General features: G+C 42.0%; 1 protein-coding gene across 7 annotated transcripts in view; it reads left to right on the top strand.

Annotated features, from left to right (window-relative positions):
* The window catches only part of DCUN1D4 (defective in cullin neddylation 1 domain containing 4), an 84,918-nt gene that overhangs the window by 46,012 nt on the left and 16,268 nt on the right, over window positions 1–22,638 (top strand). For 6 of the 7 annotated variants that reach the window (XM_053217379.1, XM_027056557.2, XM_027056543.2 and 3 more), the window contains 3 exons: window positions 8,186–8,256; window positions 13,498–13,589; window positions 20,629–20,737. In XM_053217379.1, the coding sequence (XP_053073354.1) occupies window positions 8,186–8,256; window positions 13,498–13,589; window positions 20,629–20,737 (272 nt within the window). Of the gene's footprint in view, window positions 1–8,032; window positions 8,066–8,185; window positions 8,257–13,497; window positions 13,590–20,628; window positions 20,738–22,638 lie in introns of those variants that run through there. The other variant, XM_053217380.1, reaches the window with a different exon arrangement.

Here is a 22,638-nt window from a genome sequence, read left to right as displayed (position 1 = left end):
CACATATGAGTGAAAACGTATGGTATCTGTCTTTCTCTGCCTGACTTATTTCACTTAATACCCTCCATTCCATCCACGTTGCTGCAAATGGCCAGATTTCATTCTTTCTCATTGCCAAGTAGTATTCCATTGTATATATAAACCACATTTTCTTTATCCATTCGTCAGTTGATGGACATTTAGGCTCTTTCCATCATTTGGCTACTGTTGAAAGTGCTGCTATAAACATTGGGGTACAGGTGCCCCTATGTATCAGCACTCCTGTATCCTTTGGGTAGATTCCTAGCAGTGATATTGCTAGGTCATAGGGTAGATTTATTTTTAATTTTTTGAGGAACCTCCACACTGTTTTCCAGAGCGGCTGCACCAGTTTACATTCCCATCAACAGTGCAAGAAGGTTCCCATTTCTCCACATCCTCGCCAGCATCTATAGTCTCCTGATTTGTTCATTTTAGCCACTCTGACCAGCGTGAGGTGATATCTCATTGTAGTTTTGATTTGTATTTCCCTGATGATAAGTGACATTTAGCATCTTGTCAGTGTGTCTGTTGGTGAAAAGGAGGTATTAAACAGACAAAAAGTATACTTAATCCCACCATTGTAGCACAGCTATTTTGATTTTTTGTGTGGATGTGTCTTCGTTTACAAGCACACATAATTTTTCCATGGCATGATCACATTTCTGTTTCCTTTAAAAAGAGAGCAGTCTACAGTTTTCCTTTTTGTTTGCTTTTCTCTGGCTCAGGAAGGTGACATTTGAGATAAAGGTTAAGCCACAGTTTTTAGGATCCTGGAGATCCCTGCCAGGTGGTTCCTTGCAGTTCATCCCTGCAAAAAGTGTTTGTGGGTGTGGCCATCCCTATTTTTACCAAGCACCCCCCCCCCCTTTTCTTCTTTTCCTCTATCAATAGGGAAAATGCCTTGAAAGTGGAAATAATTAAGAGCCCCAACTGACACCCACTTCACTTTTAATATCGAACCACATGAATAAAAACTGTAGATCATTATTATTTTAGAAAACCAATGGTGAAATGACCCGGGGTGACTGTCAGGTTGTGCTGTAGGATGAGTCTGTAGGCCACAGGCCCCCTGGATGCTAGAATGAGGAAGGCTTCACAAGCTGTGGGGAATCCTGTTTCCTTAGAAAAAAGTCAGCTGGTGTGGGCCGACCCCCTGCACTTTAATCCAGAGTGAATGGAGGGGTGGGTAGAGGCCTTGAAAGTGGAGCTGCTTCACATGGATGCCGCCTTGTTCTTCCCAGAGTTCTCCATTCCACTCCTTACCCTGCCTCCACCATCCATGGCTCCTGCAGCCTGAGCCTCTCTCCTCCCAGCTTTGGCCCAGCCAGTTAACCCCAGCCCTCCTTTACACATTCTAGGATGCAGCCTCCCACCTTTTAGAATCCCTGTCAACTCCATTTCTGGTTCTCAGAGATTTAATAGGGAAACTTACTCCACTGGGGGCTCCTCCTGTTCTCTGTGGTTACAGGTTTACACCCTTCTGTGCTTTGATTACCTTAGTTCTCTGTGACTTTAGAAAGGATTGGTTCCATCTGAAACTGGGGCTCCATTTCTTTTCATTAGAATGAAAATAACCAGTTTTACATAATATACAATTTACCTAATAACTCCCACTTTCTGAAATGTATCTAAGAATAAGGAATTAAGCCAAATATACCCGTGCCAACATTGACTTCAAAGTTACACTAAATCTCACATAGGTAGATCGTGAAAGTTCTCTAGGTCTTGACTGTAGGCCCTTAGTTTCTGTTTTTGATTAAGTTCCATGATAGAATTGTTTTTTGGTTTACTAAAATGAGATCAGGGACCCAGGAGCAGGTGCTGAGTGACCAAGTGGTCTGTCAGCAAAGGAAGAGATGTTAAAAAGGGACAGTGTGGCCTTGTTCGCCTCAGGGATGCAGTGTGGTGTCATTATGGAAACCTTATCGTGAGGGTCTTGGGCCATCGTTAAAAAGGTCACATATATTTTTTATGGGCCCCTGCTTAAAATGGCAGGGAAAGTGGGAGGACCACTTTTTCCTAGAATGTTGTCAGTATATCTGTCTTCTGAACATATCTTCAGTGTCTCATTACCAGGACATTCCACAGCTTAGGATTTTAGATATAACTTCTTAAAATCCTCTCCTTCTTCACTTCTAACCCGCCTTGTGTTAGCCAGTTACATATTCAGAATTCTCAATTCTTAATTTTAGAATTAAGATTGGTCAATTTTACAGGTGGATTATAAGTTTAGTATAAATACAGTCAAAATCCCAAATAACAGTGTGATTACAGCTAAATCTAACTGTGTGCGTGGGAAAGATAATGGCAAAAAAAGAAACGTTTTAAGAAGCAGAATTGTGGGTATTTAAAAGATATGGAAAAGCTTGTTGATTAACAAGCTATATTTTACTGTTTTTAGGATAAAATACTACTTTTGGCAGAGTCATGCCTTTGCAAATCATATGGTTAAAAACTTGCTCTTTAAAAACACAGATACACACTCTATACACTATATATGCTGTATATTAACTAACTTGACGATAAGTTATATTTAAAAAAACAAAAAAATAAGGTTAATTTCACCTATTTCTTTTTACTTTTGAACATGGCTACTAGAAAGCTTTAAATCACATATGTTGTCTACAGTATTATTTCTGTTGAATAGCATTGAGATAGAAAGGCTGAATGATACAAAGTCAATGTAATAGGTAAAAAATAACAATGGAAAATAAAAACATAGACGCAGGTGCATACAAGTAATATGACAATGGCATTGCACAGAATCTGGAAGAAAAGAGAAAAGCATGGAGAACTTAACATTACTCCTGCACAGTATACCTCAGCAAATGTCCTTTGAGGGCTTGCTGGGGTGACACACTCCACCCATTTTCTTGTGCAGCAAACAGACAAACTGAGAAGCATTGTCTTTAGGATGGACGCTGGCAGAGAGAGGCATCAGTGGCCAGGTTTGGAGGGCGGATGAGGGGGAGTAAGCCGGGACCCACCCAGGTCTTGTGCACAGACAGGGGGAAGGCAGGTGGCTCTTGAGATTCTAGAATAGGTTACAGTGTGGGCGCCTGAGTGTCTCAGTTGGCTAAAAATCCGGGTCATGAATTGGGCTCAGGTCAAGATCCCAGGGTCATGAGATTGAACCCCGCCTTGGGCTTTGTACTGGATATGGAACCTGCTTGAGATTCTCTCTCCCTCTCAGCCCCTTCCCCGCTCGCATGCGCACACTAGCACTCACTCTCAAAGGAAAAAAAAAAGGTTATGGGGAAAGAGCTTTTTTAAATCAGGAGGAATGGAAACCAAAGACAGGAATTTTAAAAGAATTGTAAAGTAACTTTTTCTTTCAAATCTGCAACTACCTCCCAGGGAGTCCTCTCAGTAGGTACCAAAAAAAGGCATCTGTTCCTAAAAATAAAACCTCTTAGCACAATAGGAATAGGTGAATATTTCCTTATGAGAATAATTATTCTTTGATCTCCTAGCCAAAATTCTTTCTTAGTAGTAGAATAATAAAAAAACAATGAAACATACACACATACATGCAGTGGAGTAAGGTAAGAAGAGTCCGCTAACAAAGTAGATGTATAGACATTCCCACGGGAAGGTTACAGGCGTACTCAGTGACAAAAGCCAGGTATAGGATTCATAGGCATAGCGTGAACCCCTGCGTGTAGATAAATTTAAAACTGATTTCATTGTATATTTGCACATACATAAATATAAGCACAAAGGTCTCAGGACACGTGTCTGACTGGTAAGGAAAGGGAGAAAACGGTTTTCTCTTTTTAGTCTATTTTGCTCTGACTTTGCCTATATGAGTATTTTGCTATGTGGACGCATTACTGTGTCATTCGTATAATATGTGCATGTGGGCACACATGGGTATATGCACTCTCAAAGCCAAAGCTAGCAGCCTATCAAATGATAACATGCAAAATGTATTTCCATTTTTGAGTGGAAAATGAGAAAAGCATGCTCACTCTTGGATTGCTTATTTGCCATTGTTTTGGAAATTATTAGCCAGTGTGATTAGACAAAAGGAAGAAAGAAGGCATAAATAATTGGAAAGGAGGATGGGCACCTGAGTGGCTCAGTTAGTTGAGCATCCGACTCTTGATTTTAGCTTAGGTCATGATCCCAGGGTCAGGGGATCAAGCCCCGCTGTCGAGTGCGTGCACTCTCTCTCTCTCAGAGATAAAAAATAATAAAAATAAATAGCTAAAAATAAATAAATAATTGGGAAGGAGTAGGCAAAAATGATGATTTGTTGGAAATGAAATGATTAAATTCTACCTGGAAAGCCACAGAGAAATTTCATTGACACTTAGAAACAGCAAATAAATATGTATATATTATATGCATGTAGAATTCTATAAATGAGTTATTTTGGGAAAGCTGCTTACAGGAATTTTTAATAAATGGTTGTCTCTGAGGAGTAAGGAGGGGTTGGAGGGGAAACTTGCTTTGTAAATTTTTTCACTTTCACTTTTAAATGAAATTTGGTATCATGTTTATGTGTTAATGTAGCAAAAAATAACTAGCTTAAAAATGAAGTAATCTTCTTTGAATAACTTTTATTATCTTAATATTTAATATTTAAATATTATTTAAATATTTCAGTATTTAAACTTTTATTTGAATAATAGCTATTCCCCTGATAATCAAGATAAGACAATTAGGAATACTTGGACAAACGTAAAATAAAAGGAGAAAATAGAAAACCCCAGAAAAAGGTAACAGATTGGAAAATATGAAACAAAACATTTTGTAACAAAACAGCACATTTGTGATTACAAGGGAAATAAAGCATGCAAAAAAAGTATTTGCTGTGGCCAGAGTACAAGGAAAGGGCCTGAGTGTGACTTTAGGGGAGCCAAGGATTTGAAGCAGAGGAATGACATAAGACTTTCCAACAAGCCCTCTAGGTGATTTTAATATTTATCCTTTGTTGAGGACAACCACTTTATACATTTATTGTGGTTTATATATTACTATTTTAAGATTATATTTTTAAGTAATCTCTACACCCAGCGTGGGGCTTGAATTTGCAACCCAGAGATCAAGAGTCGCCCGCTCCACTGACCGAGCCAGCCAGGCCCTCCTGTTTATTATTTTGTATTGAAATTACTCCTGGGGCACCTAGCTTGCTTGGTGGTGGGGCACGTGACTCTTGATCTTGGGGTTGTGAGCCCAGGCCCCATGTTGGATGTAGAGATTACTTTAAAAAAATAATAAAATCTTTCTCAAATTCCACATATGAATGAAACCATATGATATCTGTCTTTCTCTAACTTATTTCGCTTAGCATAATACACTCTAGTTCCATCCACGTTGTTGCAAATGGCAAGATTTCATTCTTTTTTGTCACTGAGTAGTATCCCATTGTGTGTGTGTGTGTGTGTGTATATACATGTGTATATACGCATATATACATATATGGATGTATACATACTACACATCTTTATCCATTTATCAGTCAATGGACACTTGGGCTCTTTCCATAATTTGGCTATTGTTGATAGTGCTGCTGTAAACATTGAGGTGCATGTGCCCCTTTGAATCAGCATTTTTGTATCCTCTGGGTAAATTCCTAGTAGTGCAATTGCTAGGTCGTAGGGTAGTTCTGTTTCTAAGTTTTTGAGGAACTTTGAGGAACCTCCATGCCGTTTTCCAAAGTGGCTACCGCAGTTTGCATTCCCACCAACAGTGCTAAAGGGTTTCCCTTTCTCTGCATACAAAACTCAACAGATTAATATGCAGGAAGGGAAGGAAAAATAAGATAAAAACAGAGACGGAGGCAAACCGTAAGAGACTCTTAAATACGGAGAACAAACTGAGGGTTGCTGGCAAGGAGGTGGTAGGGGATATGTGAAATGGGTGATGGGCATTAAGGAGGGGACTGTTCAGGATGAGCATTGGGTGTCACATGTAAGAAGTGAATCGATGGGTTCTACTCCTGAAGCCAAGACTGCACTGTTAACGAACTTGAATTAAAAAAAAAAAAAAAATCTTTAAAAAATAAAAAAAGAAATTACTCTATACTCGGTCTTCCTGGAGGGCAGGGACCATGTTTTCTTAATCTTTAGCAGTTACGACAGTCTATGGCTTCAGTAAATGCTACCTGAGTGAAACCGAGATCTATTGAGGAGTGGACGCTGCAGGACCACTGGATCTAGAGGCTGTGGAAAGGTTGTAGAGTGGTTCCTGTATTCAGGTATTCATTCATTCATTTATTCAATGAATTTTATAAAAGCAGCTGCTCCTTGCCAGGTGGTATGCTGAGGTTACACAAGAACTACAATAGCTCTTACTTTTGAGGAACTTAGAGGGAAAGGCAGATGAGCTGGGACTTAACACAGATGTGCTAAGTGTGAGAGAACCACTCCTAGCATTGCTGGGGTCACAGAGGACCACCCCTCCCAGCCTCTGCAGGTGGGAGTCAGGAAGAGCAGGAGGGCTCCCGTCTGCTTTCCCCTTAAAGACTGAATGAGTTGGCCAGATAACATGGGGAAGGGAGAGGAAGATGGGCTGAGGCCAGAAAGAACAGTCTGGTATTGGGTGTGTGGCAGGACCTGTGTGCAGAGCAAACCATAGGTAAGTATTTCTGGGTCTCAGTTTTTATTCATTTAATAATATTTATTGATTCATTTATTTTCAAGAAACTTGATTTAAAGGTGGAAAGATAGGAGGCTGAAGAGGAAAGGAGGCACTAGATCATTGAGAACCTTATTTGGTAAGGTTGAGACTTTGGACTTTATCTTCAGGTGGTGGGAGCCATTGAAGGATTTTAAGCCAGCCTGGGATTTGTGTTTGGGATGGCTCCTTTAGGCAGCTGTGTGGAGGAGGGGCTGGAGGGTACAGGGCTATGGAGTTAGGGAGATCCTGGGGAGACCGCTGTGGTCATCTGAGTGAGAGAATAAAGCCTGAGCAGGTCAGCACGGGATAGGTACAATTAAGTGTTTGGCAGGAAAAACGGGCAGTACACTCGGTAATTGACTGGATTTGGAGAGTGTAAGAGAAGGGAAGAGTCCAGAGTGACTCCCAGGTTTCTGTTTCTGCTGGTGCCACCAGTGGGACAGAGTACAGGAGGATAAGCAGGCTTGGCATGGACAGATGGTCCTTTTCCGTGAGGTGATGGCTGAAAATGTGAAATGCAGGAAGAGGCTTGGGACAGAAGCTGAGTTTAGCTGTGGCAGTGAAACAGCAGGTGGGGTAGCCGGGCAGTAATGTGGTAGACAGTCCAAAACTACAGGGGGAAAGTGTGGGCCTGGAAACTCGAGCATGGTTGAAGCTTGGGCGAAGGTGTAGAATGGACCAGACGAGGGTTAAAGATGGAACCCTGCACATGAAATCTAACAAGCTGGGAGAAGCGAAGGAACACATTAAGAAGCCAGAGGAGGAGAGAAGTAGGAGGGAAACCGGAGGGAGGGTACTTCTGCGAGCCGTGGGAGGAGGTAGATTTTGCAAAGAATTGCTTCAGAGTTTCAGATACCACAGAAAGGTCAGATAAAATAAAGATCCGACTGTCGATTAGATTTGGCAGGTAAGGTGTTATTGGTGACCTTGGCAAGAAGTTTCAGGAGAGAGAGAGAGGAACAGAAACCAAATTGCAGTGGTTGAAGAAGTAGCAGGAGGTCAAGTGGAGATGGACCATGCAGGTGGTTCTTTTGGGAAGAAGCAGAGCTGAGGCCCGAGGAGGAAGAGGCTTTATGGCCTTACCAGGAACAAAAAGACTACTGGCTTTTCTTCTATGTAAAAGAAATGATTATGTTATTTCCCAGTTAATTTTATAAAGAACATTGTGTGGTTCTCTGCTATGTTTCCAAAAATTATTACCAAAATCAGGCAGAGCTGTACGCTACTTTAAAGAAGCAAAGTGGCCTTATCTTCAGACAAAAATTATGTGTAGCCTCTGTCCGTAGGTCGAGAGGCATGGCAATACATTGACAGATGATTGTGCAGAGCCGAATCCTTTAAAGAAGTAACTGAAATTCCCGAATATTTTTCACTTTACACTTGGTGATTTCTTTTTTTCAGAAAGGAGTTCTGGCCTGTAGGTATTATTTGATTTTCGTTTATTTTAATAATAAATATTTCAGCAGTGTAATATCACTGTAGTAATAATCATGTACGTGGTCAGATTTAATTTATGTAAGATTGCATTTCATCGCAGGTACTGATGATATTGTAGGTCCTGAAGGCATGGAGAAATTTTGCGAAGACATTGGTGTTGAACCAGAAAATGTAAGTCTAGCCTATTAAGTTGGGCAAATCGGTTGATTATTTTTCTTGTCTTTTGTCCCTTGACAAATAAAGCAACAGTAAAGAAGGAATGGTGTGTTAGTTTTGTGAGGCAATCTAAGAAACAAGTTCCAATTCTAATTGGATTTCTAAGCAAAATTTTTTTGTTTTAATTGGCATGGTGTAACTAGTCAGTCATGTTTTCCTCTTGTTTGTTTCTTGTATCTAAAAGGTACGATAGTAAAGTAATTAAACTAGATGTTTAGAAAGTGTTATGGGCATGTGTACCTCCCGTGAGAGATGAGCTGGGGGGCCGAGTCATAGTCTATTCTGTACCTTTGTCCCCCTCCCTAGTTGTTCAGCATAATGTAGAGTTTGTCCAGATTTTTGAGTAATTATTCATAGGGGTTTGGAATAAGTTGTAATTATCAAGAATCTTTCATAGCTCTTTCACTTCCGATTAAATTTAACTCAGGGATTGCTTTTTAGTATAAAGGCCTTAAGTATTTCCTTTAAAAAATTTTTTTGAGAAGTTATTTTATATGCTTAATTATTTTTCCCAACTCTTATCGTCATGTTATTGTTGAATATTTTTTTCCTGTTCCTACATCATCTCTCTTACACTAAAATGAAAAGTTATGCTCATACAGGTGCCCTGGTTCATTAACTATGCAGTTTAATATTGCATTAGCCTCCAATTTAACAAATATGTCTAAGGTCCTAAATGAGTTTATGATGGGGAAGAGATCACAAGAGATCATCCCCCTCATATAGACTCTTCTTGGAAGATAGGTGCTGCCCATGCACATATGTCATGCTCTTAAAACTGGAAATTAAGACTTCACACTTTGGGGGTGCCTGGGTGGCTCAGTCGGTTGAGCGTCCGACTCTTGGTTTCAGCTCAGGTCATGATCCCACGGTTTGTGAGCTTGAGCCCTGCATCGGGCTCCGTGCTGGCAGAGAGGAACTTGCTTGGGATTCTCTCTCACCCCCTCTCTCTGCCCCTCCCCCAGTCGCTCTCTCTGTCTCTCTCTCAAAAATAAATAAGTAAACTTTAAAAAATCAAAAAAAAAAACCCAACTCTAAAGACTTCACACTTCATTCTTAAAACTTTTCTTACCCTTGACATTTGTATGCCTCTGTCCTCTCCCAACTCCCTCCAACACCTTACATTTTCTAAAGAGCCTTTTGCTCATTGCGTGGATTTTTGTCTTGTAGGTTTTGTTTTAATGTGATCTAGTTCAGTATCTTAATGAACTATTCATTTTGGTATAAAGGTTTGGGGAAAACTGCCAGTAGTATTTTGGCTGATGTTGCCCATAGACTAGTCACAAGCATAGAAAAGAACACTTCAGGGGCACTTGGTGGCTCAGTTGGTTGGACGTCCGACTTTGGCTCAGGTCATGATCTCGTGGTTTGTGGGTTTGAGTCCCTTGGCAGGTTCTGTGCTGAAAGTTCAGAGCCTGGGGCCTGCTTCGGATTCTGTGTCTCCCTCTCTCTCTGCTCCTCCCCTGCTCGTGCTCTGTCTCTCTGTCTCTGTCTCTCTCAAAAATAAACAAACATTTTTTTTAAACAGATTAAAAAAAAAAACAACACTGGCTTATGAAAGAAGTTTCCTGATGACAGCTGGGCCAACGTTGGCAGAGTGTTTTCTGGACTGAATAATAAGAGGGGCAAGAGTGAGTTGGACCTGAGAACGGACCCAAAGGTTCTCTCCCTCTCTCTCTTCAATTTTTATTTAGTTTTGGGAGAGCGCAAGCTGGGGAGGGACACAGGATGGGGACGGGATCCGAAACAAACTCTGCGCTGACAGGCTGACAGCAGCAAGCCTGATGTGGGACTCGAACTCACGAACCACAAGATCATGACCTGAGCCAAAATTGGATGCTCGACCAACTGAGCTACCAAGGTGCCCCAGACCCAAAGGTTCTGCCCAGGGGACTGTCATCAGCATGTGATCAGAGGTGGGCAACAGGGCCGGAAAGGGAGGAGATTGGGAGGCCAGGGTCAGGCTGCAGGTGTGAGAGGCACTGTCTGAACATTTATTCTCAGAGGCCCGGAGGCCTGTCAGGTGGGAGGGAGGGCTGGTGTTGATTCTAACTGAAGAAAGGCACAGTTCTTCAAAGAGCAGTACTCCGTAACAGAGAGCTGCTCTTACTATCCTTTTGGGGGGCAATGGTGTCCCTTAGTCTCCTCTTAGGAATAGAACTAGACTTAACATGTTGAATCCCATTGAAGACTAGGAAACTGAATTCAGAAGATTATTCTAAAGTATTTATTACTGTACTTCAGTTCTAAGCTGCCATTAGTAGAAGTTGTATATCATCACTAAGAAAGAAAAAATGTTGCTAAATAAACTCTGATATGCATCCATTTGGAATGCATCCCAATTTCAGAAATGTTAACATTTGAAAAATAAGAAGTAAAATTGTTTTTAAAGCCTTGTCCTCATTGTTGAGTTAGCACTTTCAAATACTTTAAAGTACTTAAAACCTTCACCTTGCCTGATACTTATAGCCTAGGAAATTTAAGCAGCTTTGTAAAATTCAAATCTACTGTCATTTACTACGGCCACAGCAAAACCTTTTGTTTGCCTAATTAGCTTCCTTATTAGCTACCATAAGAAAAGTCCATTTTGTGTAAAGAAATACTCATCGTGTGAATATCTACTTTGACTTTTTAGCCACATTTCATGCATACTTGTGTGTGTTTCTGTGCCCTAACCATTTTTTTTTTTAATTTAACAAGTGTTTATGTGGAACTTTAAATCTTTCTTATTGAGCATTTAGTATATATATCGTTTGAGAACATAGGAAGTTTGAGTTCTAGAATGTGGGTTAGGGGCGCCTGGGTGGCTCAGGCGTTGAGCATCTGACTCTTGATTTTGGCTCAGGTCATGCTCCACATCCGGCTCAGTGCTGACCATTCAGAGGCCGCTTGGGATTCTGTCTCTCTTCTCTGCCCCTTCCATGTGCACATGTGCTCTCTTTCTCTCTCTCTCTCTCAAAATAGTTTTTTTAAAACTGAAAATGGGGGTTATTTCACCTAGGTAAATTGTTATGTGGGAGTCAGAATTCCAAGAAAAGCTGAGGGATGAGGGGAAATCCACTAATGTGTAAATATTTGGAAGAACATGTGTGCTCTTTTGGGGAAGTTTGGGTCTCTTAAGTTAAAAAATTTTTAACGTAGGGGCGCCTGGGTGGCTCAGTCAGTTGAGCTTACAGCTTCGGCTCAGGTCATGATCTTGTGGTTTGTGGGTTTGAGCCCCGTGTTGGGTTCCATGCCGACAGCTCAGAGCCTGGAGTGTGCTTCAGATTCTGTGTCTTGTCTCCCTCTCTCTCTCTGTCCCTCACCTGTTCATGCTCTGTCTCTCTCTGTCTCAAAAATAAATAAACATTAAAAAAAACTAAAAAAAATTTTTTAACCTATTAAGCAATGCTGTTTTGTGATGGTGTGCATATGTAGAAACATTGGTTTACTAATCAGTGCTAGTAATCTACCTAGTAATCTAGATTGTTTAATCTAAAAAACCTAGTGACTTTAAAAATTGATATGTACTGATTTAATTGAGATTTGATGAAAGGGCTTAGAGATTCAGTGGGTTCTCACTGCTAATCACTTCTAACGTGGAAAACCATAGAGTCAGCATCAAGAGAAAGCTTTTCATTAATCTTGCAGCTATAAATTAGACAAAGCTGGACATTTTTAGTCCACAAGCTAGCTTGCTGGCAAACGCAAGGACCGACTTTCTGAACCTCCTAAATAGTATTGTTCTACAGTACTTAATTTGTGTAGTGGCTTTCAGAGGCCAATTAAATCATCTGGAGTGATTTCTAATTGACTGCTTGCCTTACTTTTTTCATGTTACATCATCCCGATTCCTTTTACCACCGTCGCCATCTGACCCAGTGGGGCATGTGGGTGATGGATTAATGGTTGGGTTGGTTCTTCCAGCCGTCGAAATGAAGCCTTCAGGTCCTGTGTAAAGAAATCACATTAGCTGCCAAATGTGGAACATGCTAGTCCCTGGCCAATTTTCACAGGTCTATTTTCTTACCATTGATTTTTTTGTTTGTTTGTTTGTTTGTTTGTTTTGTTACAACAAATAGAGATGTAGCCATTTAGCAGTGAATATGTGATCCCCAGGTCAGGACTTGGATGTCCGTTAGGTGTGGACAATGTCCTGAGGCACGCAGTCCCACAGAGTGGCAGGATGGTCCTCGGAAATCCCTGTCCCTCTTCTTTACCCTCTTCTTGGATGGATGGCCTCAGCTCTTTCCCTCTGCAGAGCCCTGGATAGTTGGAAGCTAGATGCGCTTTTGAAATGTAATTTTGTCTTTACTCCTTCAGGTGTTTATTAAACTCACTGGCAGTATCTCTGTGTCATCTTTTCTCTAAAGCAGCTGAGTGACAAGCAGTGCCATAAACTAGAGTTGTTACAGTTCCTGATGCCTACAGAGTTTCAGAAGATTCACTGAAAGCAAGAGTGGCGCCCCGCTGAGAAGTGATTGGGCCCTGTCACTCATCCTGTGCTCATTCCAGGCACAGCGCTATTTAAGTGGGATGTGGGGCCACTTCACAATAATTTTCTTCAGTGTGTATAGTTCAGCTCACAAACACTAATGTATTTGTGGTACAGCTGCATTATTGTGTATGACTCACCACTTGCCCTCTGATCTACAGCTTGCTCTTTTCACTAAATCTTGGAGGTTGTTCCCTGTTTGTACTGATAACTCTACTTCATTTGTCTTAATGGCAGCATAGTATTCCTTTGTATAGAAAGTATTCAGCAGGGAAGTATATACTTAGTCCCTGATTAATGTTGGGTTCTCAGTCTTTTGCTGCTATAAATAATTCTGCGGAAAATATTGTTGAATATACATCTTTGTGTTCGTGCACAGGTATAAGTTATAATATAACTTTCCTTAAGTGGAATTGCTGAGTCAAACACTGGTTTTAATTTTGATAAATACTGCAGAATTGCCCTGTGGAGAGGTTAATGGCTTTACATTTCCACCATTCTGCATCATAAGAGTTCATGTCTCCCCAAGCCCTTGTCAGCAGATGAATTACCAAACTTTTGGATGTTTCCCAGCCTAGAACTCATTTTTGAAGTTACCCTGTTGATATTTCAGTGACTAAACTGCGGCGAACAGAAGCATTTGGAGAGTTGTTAATATGATTAATTACTGAGATCTGTCGTTCTGATTTGATTGGTCTGCTTTTTTGTTTGTTTTTATACAGGTAGTTATGCTTGTCCTAGCTTGGAAATTGGATGCACAAAACATGGGTTATTTTACTCTGCAGGAATGGTTAAAAGGAATGACTTCTCTACAGTAAGTCCCGCGGCTGCCCTGGTCGGGAGGCGGGTGGCGTCCTTGCACTCCCCAGCTGGCTGCCTCCTCCCTGGCGGGTCAGGAGCCTGGGTTGGGTGACTGCAGGAAAGCCGGGTGATCTGGCAAACTTCACCTGTGGCTATAGGTGTAAAGGCCAAATCCCATTTTCATGATGAAGAGAAGACAGTATGCATGATGTTTTGCAATTACAATTTTTCTATGATGTGTATTGTTTATTTTAGTATTCTTCTAGAGCAGAGCTGCCCAATAGAAAATAGACCAGCCTCTCCTCTTCTCACAGATGTGAGCTACATATGTAATTTTAAATTTTCTAGCAGTCCCATTAAAAAAAAAGTTAAAAGAAACAGGTAAAATTAATTTTAATATATTTTATTCAACTCCAGATATCCAAAATATTATTATTCAGACATATAATCAATATTTTCAAAATTTATGAGCTGTTGTACATTCTTTTTTTCATATTAAGTCTTCAAAATCTGGTACATATTTTACATTTATGATCCCTCTCAGTTTGCATTAACTGCATTTCAAGTGCTTGATGGCCATGTGTGTCTAGTGACTGTCATATTAGCACAGGTTCAGAGCTTAAAAAGCAAAGGCCTATCAGCATCTGGCTTACAGTTAGGGAGAAAAAGTTGACTGAAGTTTAACTTATAAATGAAAATATGTATTTTATATATTCTGATTTTACCTTTGGGCAAAATTGGAACTTCATTACTCCAGTGGTTAAAAAATAATAATAAAGAGTCTATTTGTGTTATCCAGAATGAGAAAAAAAACAGTGGTTTTATGTGTTCATTGTGTGTGTGTGTGTGTGTGTGTGTGTGTGTGTGAGTGTACACAAAGTTTCATTCAAGTAAACAGTTGTTACTCTGTATTCTGAATTGAAGGATACAGTTGAGATGGGTAAGTAAATATTTCAGTGGTACCTGAAGATGAAGAGCAGATTATTAACATAGTAACTTTGATCTACGGAATGACTCTTTTTTTTTTTTTTTTTTTTTTACTTTTCCTAGGAATAATAGACTTTGACATTTACTGGATTGAAATTGGAGTGGAAATGGTTTTATGGTTTTATTCAAATAATTTTGGAATTTGCCAAAATTGTTATCCATTTGTTATTGATAACAATGCTTTATTTGCACCATGCTTTAGTAGTTCATAAGTCATTTTGCTGCTTTTCCATTTGAGCCTCACGGCTGCCTTCCTTGTGAGGAAGACAAATCAGGCTTTATCCTGCACATTTTACAAATGAGGAAACTGAGGCTTAGAAGGGACACATGGGATACATGATGTGTTAAAGTAAGTGGCAGAAATGGGAAGAAAACCCAAGACTTGTGATCTTTTTGTTTGTTTTTTTTTAATGTTTATTTTGAGAGAGAGCACAAGCGAGCAGGGGAATAGTAGAGAGAGAGGGAGAGAGAGAATCCCAGGCAGGCTCCACACTCAGCACAGAGCCCGACGTGGGGTTTGATCGTAACCGGAGATCATGACCTGAGCCATCAAGAGTTGGATGCTTAACTGACTGAACCACCCAGGTGCCCCAAGACTTCTGATTCTTAAGTCGCATTCTTCCTTTAACAACTGTTGTCTGATGGCAAATGAGTTTTAGATAAAGCCATACACTTTCCTGTCATCATGCTCTAGAATTTTAGGGTTAAGTCCTCTGAAATCTCTTTAAAAATTATGTTGGGAACATCTCCTTAACAATTTTAAGTCTACTAACTTTCACTGTTTCCCCTCCTGCCTTTCCTAACTGCCTTCTGAATACAGCACATAATGGCTGCACTTTTTAAAGGGGGGCCCGTGTAATGATGAATGCATGGCCATATCAAGATTTTATTTCAAGCCTTCAGAGGAGGCACCATTAGTATGTTTCGGGCACATTTTCATTTGTCTTAAGAGGCTATAATATCCATTTTTAAGTAATTCTAGATTATTTTTTACATTTGCCTTTACAAAAGAATGTTACACACTGCCGGGCCTTTCCCTTGCGTTTTGAGGGCCACACCACCTGGGAAGTATGCAGTTACCTGGGAAGTATGCAGTTTCCTGGGAGGTCTGTGTAAGTTCAGGGAGGGCAGAGGGGAATTGCAGGGACCCCACCCCGTAGGTTCTTTGTTGGGAACCCTGCTTGCCACTCAGTGTGACACACACGGGGGCAGTTGGGTTCCTCTAGGGTACTGCCACTTGGTCCTTGTAGTTCAAGATGAGGTGACAAGCTGGGTCCACTCTAAGAGCAGGGAGGAGCCTGCTTTCTTCTTGTGTGATACGAAACTCGGAGACTGGTTTCCTCATCAATGAGGAAGAGATCATTACTCAGAACAACCTTTAAGGTTCTCTATAGTTCAGAATAGTCGAATTGCAAGTTTTAAGAACCTCCACTCCCCCTCCCTTAACCTCCCTAGATTCATTTGTTCAGCAAGTGTTTGGATGGCAGCGATGTGCCAACTGCAGTATTCTACATCCTGGGGAAATAAAACTCACGAGCAAGACAGTCCTTTTGGGGCAGGGGCTCAGAAGCAAAGTTCAGCCAAAAGATCCAAAAATAGTAAGGCCACTTCTCTTTATGCTTCTCGAATTGATTACGTAAGTACTGTATTTGTAAGGCGTCCACACCTGGTAAATAAGAATACTCAGAGACGAATATGCTCTAGAGATAGAAAGTAGTCTGTCTACTGAATTGCCTGTTTTGTCTTCTAGTTTGGATTTTTGTCTTTTTTGCCCTTTTTTGGTTTCATTAAACCTGTCCAGTGAAGTGTTTTGAGCTCAATCTGGAATTAAAGTGTATGTGACAATCCCTGTATTTATAATAGAATATTTGATTAAGATGCTAAGTTTGAAGAAAATGGTTACTGGACAGAGGGAGTGGGGACTATGCTCCGCTGCTCCCTGGGTGTCTCTGGCAGCACGTCTAGAACCAGGAAAGGGAAGTGATGCTCTGTGACTCCCACCTGGGCTCTCAGAACTCCATCTCCTGGACACTGGGGAGGGGAGCGAGCTGTGTGCAAGCCCCACCAGGGCCAGTGTTTTGGAAGTGCTGGAAGGAGTGACGGGGGGCATCTGGCGGGGGTGGGGGGGCCGATATGTTCATTCCACGTTCTGTAGCTCATTCTCAGTCAGGAGAAGGCACAACTCATTTCAGTGGACTGTTTGTTCTATCGCCTTGTTCCAACACGTGGGTTTAAGGTTACTTCTAATGAATCAAACTTACAAAGCTGTTTAAGCTAAACAAAAGTGCGTTAGACTTGTAGCTTACTTTGCACAGAAGTGAGGATTGGCTGGAAAAATACCTTTGGCTAAGTGAAGGGGTGAAGGCCTTTCCCCAGGGAATGGAGAACTCCTTTTGGTTTTAACCTTTGGTGCTTATTGTCCCGATTTCTGGTGCTTCTGAATCTGTAACAGGAGCAGAAGTCACGGAAGAAATGATCTCACAGTATGGCCACGTTTTGTTTTGGAAAACGGTGCTCTTGAGCGGTGTGGCACTATGTCACTCAGAAACTAACAGGAGTTTTCTTACGTGTGATACACCGGAAAGCGGGGATGGGGAGGGGGGAGGGGGCAGGGGGGAGGCTGAAGATGTGGCTGCTTCCTGAAGTCCTGGGCTGGTTTGCTTCAACTTCCCGACAAGCCAGTTTCTTCACTTGATCTTGTTGAGTGGCCACTAGATGGCAACCTGTAGTTCGGACCGGGTGACTCAGAGGCGTGTTCCCTGCTGGGGGTCACTCCAGAGGCTCTGTGGGTCAGGGCCCTCCCCCCCCCCTTTAAAAAAAAAAAAAGTGTATGTATTATTGAGAGACGCAGCATGAGCATTGGATGGGCAGAGAGAGGAGGAGACACAGAATACGAAGCAAGCTCTGAGCCATCGGCACAGAGCCTGATGCAGGGCTCCAATTCACAAACCACAAGATCATGACCTGAGTCGAAGTGGGACGCTTAACCGACCGAGCCACCCAGGCGCCCTGGGGCAGGGTCCCTTTTAAAGCAGATTAAACTCTTTATTGATGGTAATAGCTCTGACATGTGTAACTGTCTTTATTACATACGTAAAGTGAAAATTTTACTTTGGTATTTCATGCTTTATACTCCAGACAGGAGATCTGAGCGTCTTAAGACAAATGAAAACGTCTTTCAGGGGACATCTTTTGCTAGGGTGGCAGCTAGACTCCCAGGCATGCTAACGAACTTCCATTTTGCCTTGTGGTTCTACCCAAAGACTCATGGCTACTTTATTTTCTTTTAGCTATGTAGCAGATATCTAAGTGAGTGCTCTCTGCCCTTGAATCTGTTGAAACAGACATCTGTTCTTCTTCCTCTCATTGGACAGGACTAAACTAAACCCCCTGCCAAAATCTGGCCAATTTCCTGTGGCTTTGGTCCTTAACCTTCCTTTCCAGTGAAGAGGAGAGACCTCGGCCTTAAATGTTTCGGGGTTAGCTGGTCTCTCTCCTCTTTGACCCTCTGCCATATTGTTAATAAAGTATCATTAGTTATTTATGTATACAGTAAAAAATCAAACCATACAGTAGAGTCCCCAGTGCAGAGAAGGCCCTGCTCCCTTCCTGCCTCCTAGACTCCCAACTTCCTGCTTTCTCGTGTGCCCTGTCAGCTTCTACCAGCCCTCTTTTGGGGGTTGGTGCTAGATCTCTAACTAGGCTATCGGCATCTCTCTTTTTTTTCTTCCCCAGCCTTTCTCCACAGAGATTCAGAGTGAATTTTTCAAGATGCAAGCCTGATTGTGGTCTCTCCCATGGTTGGAGGTGGCTTCCAGTGTTTCTAGGATTCAATTTAAAAAACAAAAAACAGTATGGACCACAAAACCCTTTATGGCCTGGCTTCACCTCCCTTTCAGCCTTATCCTGGAACCACTTCCCCTCTTACTCTCTTCCATTTGGTCACAGTGGGTTTCTTTAGTCTTTGAGCTTGGCATGCTCCCTTCTGCCACTGGGCCTTTGCGCATGCTGTTCCTTTTATCTGGAAAACCCTCTGCTCCAGAAATATCCTGTTTCTGCTCTCAGCCATTAGCTAACATTTCAGTCCCTTAAAGAAGCCTTTTCTGACTTCTTAAAACAGTTTTGTTTTTTTTTTAACATTTATTCATTTTTGAGAAACAGAGCACAAGCGGGGGAGGGGCAGAGAGAGAGGGAGACACAGAATCAGAAGCAGGCTCCAAGCTCTGAGCTGTCGGCACAGAGCCCGATGCGGGGCTCGAACTCACGAACTGGGAGATCATGACCTGAGCCGCAGTCAGATGCCCAACCGACTGAGCCACCCACGCCCCTGCCTTTTCTGACTTCTAAAACAGTCTAATTGTTATCTTTTTTAGTTTTCAAACATCCGGAAGAAATACAGCACATTCTAAATTGTTGTAGATTCATAGAAGTGAAACATTTACTCTAATTTTTGACTTTTAGGTATTTTATTATCTCAGTAGATTATGGGGGAATATTTTGTAGTTAGCTACAAAAAGAAACCTTTACAAATTTATTGCTAAAGATAGATCAGTGTGCTGATCTATGATGTGAACGTATGAACGGTATTTTAGTTTATAAAGTATATAAACTGTTTACGTTGATAATACTTTTACTGTGTATTACTTATGCTTAGTGGTAGGTGAAAGCCCTACAGGGGAACACAAGAAAGCACGTCCAGCATTGAAAAGCTTTGATTTTGCTGATGGAAATGGTGACTCTTGGTTCTCATTTTTAAGGGCTAGATATGAGGAACAGAAAATTAGTTTGTAAAATTAGCCAATCAGTCTGCTTCCTTAGGAAAAATAAACAGTGTGTCCCTTATCTGTAAAAACAGGTTTTCATCACCAAAGCTCCCTGGAGATATAGCTGATTTCAAGTCTAGGGTAGAGAAAGTACAAGGTGAGCTGGAATATCTTGTACCATAAGCAAGGACGTGCTCAGAGACTGATGGTACATGTCAGAAGGACACTGGCACCAGCTTGAATGGGCCACTGCCCAAATGAGGACGATTTGTGCACCAAAAAGAATAAAGGCAGTAAAAGATTGTAACACTGAATAAAAAGCAAAAATCCTTAAGTCCAGAAAACGCAAAAGGTGGTGAGTAGAACTCTTCTTTATAGAATAACTTCAGCCGGTAAGGGTGATAGAAGTCAGAAAAATCACCGTTTTGCATCTTCAAATGTAAAGTCGATTCGGGTGGTATCACCAGTGGAGGCTAAAACCACCGGATGGAAGGTTGTTCGGGAACAAGATTCACAGTCTCAAGATATCATCCCATAGATTACATACTGTTTCAGAGGAGGGAAAATACCTGTTCATGGAGAATCTGGGGGATGTTACCTTAACTGAATGAGTCCATTTACCGTGACTCCTAATGGGACAGACTGACGTTACAAGTCCTCTCATGGGGTGCACTGAGAAGGGCCTCACAAGCAGTGTTGTCATAACCATTTAGCTTAAGTATAATCAGAGGGAAATTATCTGACAAACGGAGATTCTACAAAACAACCGTTCTCAAAAATGGCATTGTCAAGAAAGAAGAGAGGTGACACCCTTCTGGAGACTAAGGAGATATGACACCTAAAAGCAATGCGTGAGCCTTGATTGGATCCTGGATCAAGAAAAAGCATCTGTGAAGAAAACTGAGGGAACACTGGGGAACTTTGTATATGGGTTGTATATTAGCTAAGAAAGTTTACACTGATAGAATATTAGGAGTGATGATGGTATTTAAGTGTTTAGGAGTGAAGTGTCATCATGTTAGTAAGTTACTTTCAAGTGGTACAGAAAAAAGTGCACATGAGAGCACAAATGTGACAATGTGTGTTATGAACTGAGGGGATGGGTATATGGGTGCTTGTTCATTATTCTTTCCGTTTTTCTGTACATTTGAAATTTTTAAAAATCAAAAACGTAGGGAAATGGGTCATCATGAATGTGTTGCAACTCCAGGGTTTTATTGTCTTTTGGTATTCTGTTTCATGTTACTGCCCCAGTTAAGTAAAAAACTCAGGTTATAATTCGCCTTTATTCTGTTTTTCTAGATGTGATACAACAGAAAAACTCAGAAATACTTTGGATTACTTAAGATCATTATTAAATGATTCTACAAACTTTAAACTTATTTACAGATATGCATTTGACTTTGCACGGGTGAGTTCTCTGGAGCCTATCCAGATGTTTCCCTCTCCTCCCGCCCTCCCCCCCCCCCCTTTTTTTAATTGCCTTTTGAGGTTTGTTTTTACATGCTGCAAGCAAAGAAGGTTGAGTAAGTTACTCCCAGGGTGCTAGTTAGGATTTCTTTCTACATGTACGCTTTCTACGCTAACCCTGATTCTGGGCAAAAATGTAGTTTGTTAGCAAAAAGCTATGGTGCCAGACCTTGAATAGCTCTTGCTATTGGCTTAGAAGTAATTTATAAACTGGCATGTAATAGACACTTTTCTAAATGTCTTTTAGATAGGCTTAGAAAAGCTTTTCATTCTCCTGAAACAACAAACCTTCACCCATTGAGTTATTGGAGTAAACTGCAGATCTGATTCTGTTTCACTTCCTGTATTGTATTTGGAAATCGTTTGAATTTCTGACCTAAGCTAATTGCAGTGAACATTATTCAACCCTAATTTCCAGTCGTCATTTTGAAAAGTGAGCATCTTGTTGGTCACATCGTGAGGCTGGGCTAAGTGTGTGACCCCGGTTCTCCTGGAGCGGAATGAAGGCTCAGTTTTTCAGCCTCGTCACCGTAGGCAGTGGATTCTGAGGCACCAGTTGGCATTGTGTTCATTCGCCCGCAGTCCCCAGCCCACACGGTCACACTCCATTCAAGAGCGGTGTCGTGTTTTCTGTTAAGTTGGTGTGTTTGGTGCATTCAGGGCATTGGGCTTGATTGATCGATTGTGATTTAAAGCAGAGAATTCAGTGTCAGGTGACTCCCTTTTTTCTTACCACCACGTTGGTCTTTTTCACTGCTTACGTGCTTCGGCTCTGCTAGTTCCGCACCAGAGGTTTACCCGACGGTGAATTCTGGTGCATCTGCGGTAGCACATGAGTAGTTCTCTGTGGTGTCCTCATTTGTGCATTTTTGCATGTCTCATAACCTTCACATAAAATCCCAACCCGTGAAAGTTTATAGATGTTAGAAATGGTATGGTGAAATGCAAATACAGTGTTCCACCAAATGGCATTAGCGTAATCGTATGCAGAAGTTATTTGCCAGATGCTTTTAGAATAGATACACAGTTTGTAAGATTAAGTATTTCATCCCGCGAGATCGTTTTCCTCCCAAAGTCAGCTGTTTCTTCCTGTTTGGTAAAGTTTGTGTAGAAGCGTTCTGCCTTCTCACCAAAGTAAGCCCTGTTTTCCAGCTTTTCTGTTTGGGGGCCAGAGTTGCCCACGTATCTGCCGTAGCCCCGTCGCCGGCCGTGGTCCGTCAGCGCAGCCTGTGCCCCGAGGACTCCTTTGCTCGCCTCTTGTGGCGCCTTCCATCGCAGCCTTGCCGATCCGATCGAGGCCCACGGTCCTCCTTCTCCTTGCCTGCGTTGCTGTGGTCCCCTTATTCCCGGGCTCTGTCACATCCCCTCCAGCATCACATTAGCAGGGTGCCACTCCTCCACCTTCGGCCCCAGGGTCATTGGGCCGCCTTCCGGCTCGGCGAAGCCTTCAGTTCCAGGTGCCCGGATGTCACGTGGGGCTTCCCCATGCGCCCCCTGCAGCTGCTCTGCAGCCTCTCGAGTGACAGGCGGGGGCGTTTTCGGTCTACTTCACGGAGGAGGAGAGTGGGCCTCGGAGAAGCAGACACATTGCACCGTGGTCACTCTGTCCGCGGCAGTGGATCCAGGACTCAGACCCGGGTTCTGGCCTCAAGTCCAGGCTGCCGGTCACCCCAGGCTTCCTTTCTCCCACGGCGCCTGTGTTGCGGGGAAGTCCAGTCAGCTGAACCTGCCGCCCGCTGTTTTTGGCCTTTCTGCTTTCTGCCTTTCGTTCCTCCGGGCCTCTGCCCGAGTCCTGTTGGTGCTCTCCCAGCTCTCTCCTGCGTCGGGCGCCTGGGCCCAGCC

This window comes from Acinonyx jubatus, chromosome B1 (genome assembly GCF_027475565.1).
Source record: "Acinonyx jubatus isolate Ajub_Pintada_27869175 chromosome B1, VMU_Ajub_asm_v1.0, whole genome shotgun sequence".
NCBI lineage: Eukaryota > Metazoa > Chordata > Mammalia > Carnivora > Felidae > Acinonyx > Acinonyx jubatus.
This window is presented reverse-complemented; position numbering and strand designations above follow the sequence as displayed.